This window comes from Pistacia vera, unplaced genomic scaffold (assembly GCF_008641045.1).
Source record: "Pistacia vera cultivar Batoury unplaced genomic scaffold, PisVer_v2 Contig102, whole genome shotgun sequence".
NCBI classification, from domain to species: Eukaryota; Viridiplantae; Streptophyta; class Magnoliopsida; order Sapindales; family Anacardiaceae; genus Pistacia; species Pistacia vera.
Window position 1 is genome coordinate 1,019,388 of NW_022195050.1, and position 8,193 is coordinate 1,027,580.

Consider the following 8,193-nt stretch of genomic DNA (forward strand, 5'->3'; position numbering starts at 1 on the left):
ACTACCGGCCGGATATACCTATTCGGTCCATGTGTTAAGTAGACATGCTGCACCAGGAGACCACACATGGAAGCTGCCTTGCGTGTATTGCGTTATTGAAAAGCAGTCCAGGGTAAGGCTTGTTTTCCCTTCTCAAAATGATTTATTTTGCGAGTTTTTCTGATTCGGATTGGGTGGTTTGCCCAATATCTCGTAGATCCACTACGGGTTACTGTGTTTTTCTGGGATCTTTTTATTTCCTGGCGGACAAAGAGGCAGAAAACCGTATCTCTTTCCTCAGTAGAAGCCGAATATAGAGCCATGACAGGTACTTGTTGTGAATTATCCTGGCTACGTTCATTATGAAAGATTTGAGAATATTGCATCCGAAGCCAGCATTGTTATATTGTGATAACATAGCCGCTTTACATATAGCTGCCAATCCTGTTTTCCATGAAAGAACCAGACATATAGAGATGGATTGCCATTTTATTCGTGACAAAATACAAGATGGTTCAGTTGTAACCAAACATATTGTCTAACAAATCAACTTGCAGATGTGTTCACCAAGCCATTGGGAAAGGAAGCTTTCCAACTATGATACGCAAGTTGGGAGTTCTTGACATCACTCTCCAACTTGTAGGGGAGTGTTGAGAAGGAAAGGCTCATGACATCTCTTGACAAATATATTTATTAATTGTATATTTATTTAATGCCTTTCATACTTAGACTACCTAGAATAGATAGCATGATTGTAGGACATTGTTTTGTTGTCTTTTATATTTAGACTACCTAGAGTAGAACTAGCATGAGTAGGAAAACTTTTGTATAAAGCTACGCCTTTTTATTCAATAAAATACATTCAAAAGGCATATGGCTCCGTTTGTCACAATTTTATGTTTTTGGGAAAAGTTTTTTGAAAAAAGTTAAAAAAAAGTTGAATGGGCGGGGTATTACGATGTAGGATTTACAAATTAAAAAATACCCCCTATGTTGTTTTTTTACAAAACACCCCTTATAATAAAACATTAAAAGTTAACAAAAATACCCCCAATCCACCCTTAAATACGGACAGCCGGCCACCACCGCCGGAGGGTGGCCGGAGTCGCCATAACAAAACATTAAAAATATTTAGGGGTATTAATTGAATAACAAATTTAGGGGGTTTAAAAAAGTGGAATAAAGTTGAATAATATTGTGAGTTTTGGGTATTTACTGTTTACCTTTTTTGGAAATACTAAAAGTAGTATTCCCAAAATCCAACCAAACGAAGCCTAAATATATTTTTCCTCTTTTCAATCTCAGCCTTAATTTCTGCACTTCAGTCTACATATTTTTTTGCCTCGTTGGAGCTTATGTAAGTCATTGATATTTAAGTGCCGCTTCTGAAACATCCGTGCCACTCTAAGTTTCTTGTGTCAGTCTGCTGGAAAGATTGCTACGTCAATTGCCAGATTCATCAAAGCTGAATGTCAGGTAGTTCGGTGTACAACAAATCTTCAAGTGTAATTACGAGTTTCATTAATCAAAACAGGTCAGCCATCCATTTAAACGGAAAAAAAAAATAACTGTAAGTCGAATTTATGATATGAGTGACAAAGTGCCAATTTGAAAGTTTCAAGGAATGTAATTGCTTAAGCGATCCACTTTTTTAAAAACTAATAAAATATGAATGATTTGACAACATGAAAAGGTAACACTGCAGGCTGCAGCATCATTGGTGGGGGAGGTTATTTGATGGTTCATTTCGAGTCCCTTCCTCGTGTATGTTTTCAGAAAATTTGTTTACGGCTAATTGAACTGCTAAATATCATTTCAACCCTTCTATTTCTACTTCTACTATAGGCCTTCTAAAACCCACTCTCTTAGTTTTAATATCTTTCAATTTTACCCTTATAAAATGGACTTTTTCATTAAATTACCAATTAACCACTCAATTTATCGTTAGATTAATAAAAATTAAGTCTTATAATACCTATATTTTTATACATAATTTTTTATAGTACATAATTTCTAATTGTCAAGAGCCTAAGTGTCAATGAAGCAAGTTTTTCTAGTAGAGTGTTCAGAAATTCATCAATAAAGTTTAATTCTGTAATTTGAGCATTTTACTATTTGGGTAAGAGAGAAATCAGAGAAGAAAAGTAGAAAGCTATAAATGTCTCTCCCCTCACCCCCTCTCCATATTTAATTAAAAATAATGCCATAGCTCTACCCTAAATCATGATCAACAAAAGGTAGTTACATTTAATGTCAACTCAACATATTTATCACAATGAACGGTTCATAACGTGTGTAAAAATTTTAGTGATAGTATTAGTCCTTTCCAAGTACAAGTTGATTCCCAGTATTAAGTAAAATTTAAGCGGACAAAAGTTAGTAAACAGGGGTCTTTGTTAAAAAACGTTTTCGCCAGTAAATTTTCTAGTATATAATTTTGGGTTAAACATTTTATGTTGTAACTACTAATATCAAATATGAAATATCAGTCTCCTTATCTAGACTACAAATATAGATGTAATCTACTTTTGAGCAGCGATGAAAATTTTTAGATTTAACTTGCGTATTCCACTTTGGTCTTTCTAATGAGTAAATTTGAAATTGTTTGCATGAAAATGAACTAAGTACTGCAACAAAATAAAATAATAGATCTAGATTGGATTCGAAAGTACGAAGGATACGTACCTTTCCTCAAACTTTGTTGCTTCAATGTATAACTTGGCGCATCTGAATTCACCAACCAGCTGCTTGAAGTGTGGAAAATTGTCGGAACAAAATTGTGCTGCTAATCCTGAGACGGGTGCTGTCTGATGCATAGAGGGATAAGAAACTTTGAACTCGAATTCTCCCATTCCAGCTTATCCACCACTCTTTATCTCCAGTATCGAAATTCTGCTGTTATTCTCGTTGAAAACGTCAAGTGGGAGTTTGTTTAGACTTGGGCAATTGTCTACATGTATCGTCTCCAGGGTAGGGAAGTGCAGACCCGGCATATGCTCTTTAGAAGTGGTAGATCACGAAAATTCAATTGCTTTAGATTTTTAAACATGTTGGGGGCTTCGATGAAGAGCTGAATTCATGGCAATTATTTCTACCAATAAGGGACATTTTTCAGCAAAAACAAATCTAAGCCGTGTAGCATATCTGAGGCATGTCAATCTTTTATCAAACAATTATTGATATAGAGGTCATGAAGGATGTTGAAACAGCTGTACTTAGAACCGAAGAGGATGCGTTGGCGAATGCAATCCTCGCCCTGCTCGCACTTGATTACTAACCGTTTACACAACCTCGTAACTTGGGGGATGATTTAAATAGAAATACAGCATCGACTGTAAACAAGGTGACAATAATTTCTTGTAAATCTTCCAAGCACTCCAACTCTCGTAACAAGGTTGTATTCCAAAAGGAATGAAAATACAGCTCCCTATTTCTAGTTGGTACTCTGTGAACACATGTAGCGATGAAAGAATTGATATCACTCCTTCTGGAATAGCTTTGAGTTTCCTTGTACCATCAACATAGAAACTCAATTTGAAACTGCTAGCCATAATTGGCAACTCCTTATATCGTATCCGCAAATTAAGATACTGCAAATTTATCATTCAAGCATGGCAGGCAAACGTAGTAAGTACCAATTCTTTGACAAGTCCAAAACTTTCATGGCATGCATAGATTGAAAGAATGGACTAGGAAATGTCTCAACTGAAGTGCTGTCTAACACAAAAAGTTAGCAGACGCGGACAAAATGGTGTTTCACTGAAAAGTTTAACACTTCTACCCCACAGTGATATTCTTACTGCCTCCTTCCAGTAGCAATGCCATGTTTTTTAAGGATTTGATTTTCAAAAACAAAAATCTTGTTCTCCTTTACCAAAGCTAACCACAGAGCCATATCACGAAGCACATCGTGCCTTAACATAATCATCAGAATCTCCAACCATCTCCAACAGACACGCATGTTTCAAACTTCTAATAATAAACTTCCTGCGTCTCTTGTATCATCTAAACCATAATTAGTAAATCCCTCCGCAATCCAGAGGTCATTAGTTCATCTTTTCTAATCATATGATCCTCTGGAAACAAGGAACAATAAGAAAACAATTTTTGTGTTTATCATCCTCAAGCTATCATAACTAAACCTCAAAACTTGAAAGACACTACTTTCATATCTGCAAACTCAGATGGATGACTCTGCAATGTGTTGATGCATAACGCCATTCCTCTGGTGTTCCCTATTGGACATGGCCCTCCCAATAGTGGTCAAAGCAAGCGGCAAACCTTTGCACTCTTTAGCAACAGTTTCAGAAAACTCTCTAATTTGATGATGCGAGTTCAAAACATCCTCCGACACATTGTCGAAACATTCAAAGGATTCTTCAAATGACAAAAACTTCACTTCGAATTCTTGACAGCAGCGTCCATGCTATGGCACACATGCTCTGAACGGGTTGTGAATACAATTTTTGACCCATTTTGATGGCATGAAACGTCAGGAACTCCCATGTCTGGCAGATCTATTCGCTCCCACAGATCGTCTAGCAATAGCACAAACTTTTTTCTACTTAAGCTTCTGCAGATTTCGGTAGCTCTACTATGCTCGTCTGTCTTTTTTTCCCATGTTTCATATGGAATCTGTAATTTATGCCGTATGACTTCTTGAATTCCATCCAAGTTCACTTCTTTAGACACCGTAACCCAAATCACCACATCAAATTCTCGTCTTTCATTGATGAATTTTTTGTTAAGTTTCTTTAAAAGGGTGGTCTTGCCAACACCCCCTATCCCGTATATGCCGATCACACTCACTTCATGGTCGTCAAGACAACTCCAAACGTCATTCAATATGGACTCCATGCCCACAGTCTTCTTCACAGATATCTCATCCACTGGAGGCGGCGGAAGTTTTTCAGAAACATCATCCAAATATTTGAATTCCTTCCCTTCGTTTATTAAATCATTCACAGCTTTAGTCCCCTTAATTACTTCTTTACCAAGCTTGTAGCTAGAGTAGCAATTCCTGGGACAGCAACTTCCCAAACATTTCTTTTGGATCTCTTGCTCTCCTTTCAGCAACATATTATCCACTTCCACTAATTTGCGTCGTTCACGTTCCAGCCAGCCTTCAACTTGGTTGGTACGCTTACAATATAGCTGGTTTGCAAGCTCGACCCTGCTTCTGACATCTTGGCCGATGTCCTGGAGTTTACACCTTTCCTCTCGCAATGAACTCAAGTTCTCGTCGAGCTGACGGATGATATCAATGCGCTTGGAAGTGCCATTCCACAGTGTTGGGAGAATGCCCATGATTGGATCCAAGACATCCATGATCACCAAAGCAAAGAGTTTAGAACAATTAGTGAAACCCAATAGATGTTAAGCAACCGCAAACAACATCAAGTTGGCCAAAATGACCAAACTTTGGGAGTTTCGAGGTAGAAGAGGCGTGGGAAAAAGAAGAGACTTGTGTTTGGAGATTATACAAGGATTTGAGCTATAAAAATAGTTTGTTCTGGTTCATACACTCTTCTCCTAGAGCGCCAATCGGCACCCAGTCGGGCAGAGAGCTTTAGAGTTTAGAATTTGAACAAAATTCGGTGGAGAAAAATAATCAAATCTGAGGGATGAATCAGAGCTTTGAAAAAAGAAGACAGCTCAAGTCTAAAAGGAAGGGAAACAAAAATGATAGCATCAAATTTCAGTGATGGCTGCTAATTGTGCATATATGACTCACCATTATAAATTTTATAATGGAAATCTTTTTCATGATTTTAATCTTTCAAGATCACGCATCTATGTTATTGGATATTAAATATAAACTTATTATTATTATTGAAAGAACTTTCAAGGATGAAATTGATACGTTTAGATATAAAATTTAAAAATTGTTCCACATAATTCATTTATAAAACCTACTTACTTATTCTGATATTAATGACACTAGGTGAGTTTATATTTTTTATTAAGTTTTTACTAATTCAAAATTTGAATGATTTTTCTAATGTGAACGATCGACGACCTATGGGCTAGGGCCTTCTGCAACGTTGGTAGTGTTTAAATAGTGTTCAAAACAATAACACTACGGACACCGAAATATTAGCACCGAATTTTTGTACCGGCCTACGTGTAATGCGTCTTTCCATTTTTTTACAATTTTTTTCTAGTGGACGGTCGTCCATCAAATTTGGACGGCCGTTTACTCACATGGACGCCCGTCCATATTATATGGACGGGCGTCCATATTCGAGGGACGGGCGTCCACATAATATGGACGCCCGTCCCTATTAAAATAAAATTAAAAAGTTTGTAAAACTTTGGGGACGGCCGTCCATAAATTATGGACGGCCGTCCCTTACGTTTGGACGGGCGTCCATTCCTAATGGACGNTTAGAACATTAAACTTGTAGAGTATTTAATAGACCTTAACGATTAATTAAGATGTTTAAAAAATGAGCGTGAACATCTCGATCATTAAAAAAAAAAAAAAGAAAAAGAAAAAAGAAAAAAACAATATCAGTTCTTGCATTTTCAAGCATTGACAATTACAAGATTTATAGTAATAAAAACAGTGAGATGATTCACATTAATAGTGTATGTATGTTTTTGTTATGACATGGTTGTGATTTTATTTTATTTTTGGCAGATCAAGGAATGCAATTATCATTTTTTTTTTTAAAACTAAAACTATTAATTGTTTAAAAAATTATGTTAATTGGAAAATGGGCCCATACAAACCCAATAGGTTTCCAATATTAGCTTCAACTCCTTTCAGGTGGATTGAATCGAAACTCAAATTGGGCCGGGCTTTCATTGTCATTTTTACGGAGATAGAAATCTCAAGACAAAATATAATGTGAGAATTAGTGTTAAAATGAAAAGGGAAGTGATTTTTAGCCCCCAATTAATTATTCACTATCCCCCATTTTTAAATATATTTTTTGTTTAAAAAAATTTAACTATAATGTTTAAATATATTCAAACTGTATTTTATATTTTATTATAATTTTCAACCTTTACTTTTACATAAAATCTAATCCTAAATTTTCATTCCCTAACCCTAAATTTTAATGATTATTGAAGCCTTTTTAAATTTGAAATATTTTATTTGATAAAATTATAATACTAAAACTATGAAGAACATAATTACACAATGAGATGAATCTGAATATGAATAATAAAAAATAAGTTCCAAATTTGAAATTAGAAAATTGAGAAAAAGTGATGTAAACAAAAAACCTACTTAAGTTTGACATCGAAGAAAAATGGTGTAAGAAAGAAAACCTAATTAAGTTTGAAATTAGGGAAAATAAATCTAATTAAGCTTAGAGGGCTACTTTTAGTATTAAATGAGGATTAAAGATATTTTTTTTTCTTTTTTTAAATTATAGAGGAGGTGTATTTAGCTATAAGGGATATTGGTCAACTTGGTGGGGGCTAAAAAACACTTAAAAAAGAAAAAATAACAAATTTGCTTGTAAATAAAGGCAAAGCTTAATATGGATTTAGCTTAGGCCAAAGCTGGACTGCGGCAGGTAATTTTTATGAAAAAAAATTGTAGGGTATTGACAATAATACCATTGTATTATATATAATAAAATTATTACAAAAAACACAATAAAATCTTCTACAAGACTGCAACTACAACAACAAGCATAGGCATATTAAGTTTAAAATACATGTGAATCCATAGGAAGCCACAACACGAACCATTTGAATCTATACACTATTTAATTTGATCATGTTCATGAACATCTCATGCTAGTCAAAAGTGATCATTTTTTCACACCCAAGACCGAAAGTACGGTAAGCATCTAGGTAATGTGATAGTCTTACCATCTCATCTAGATAATGTATTGAGACCATCCAATGAAATAATGACATGTGTTGTCACATATGCGTCAAAGTTTTCTCTTTCATCCAACTATTAGCATAATTGTTCAATTATTATCCTAGATGATTCATTAATAACTACTACCATAATGAGTGGTTAAGAAAACTAACTCTATAAATCATCATATTATCAGATGGTAGCAAATATCAACCAAGTGAAGTAATAAGACTGCCTCTATAACAATTTCTACTATTTTAGAGTCCAAGTTGAACTTTTTTTTAAACCAAGACAGAGCATAATTATCCAGAAGGACCTCAAGTAGATTTGAGTGTCAAAGTGAACATTTTTCATACCTAAAAACAAAACAAAGCATAAATATCCAG

The 8,193-nt window shown here is 34.9% G+C and overlaps 1 protein-coding gene across 1 annotated transcript; it reads right to left on the reverse strand.

Annotated features, from left to right (window-relative positions):
* Nucleotides 1–4,374: 4,374 nt before the first annotated feature.
* On the reverse strand, nucleotides 4,375–5,592 carry LOC116121722 (probable disease resistance protein At5g43730). The gene has a single exon (XM_031407663.1). It carries the CDS (start codon nucleotides 5,305–5,307, stop codon nucleotides 4,375–4,377), a length of 933 nt encoding a protein of 310 aa, XP_031263523.1. The 5' UTR covers nucleotides 5,308–5,592.
* Between the last annotated feature and the right edge of the window lie 2,601 nt (nucleotides 5,593–8,193).

Excerpts from the sequence above, each read along its gene's own strand:
- LOC116121722 (XM_031407663.1), bottom strand. The coding sequence starts at position 5,307 with ATGGATGTCTTGGATCCAATCATGGGCATTCTCCCAACACTGTGGAAT.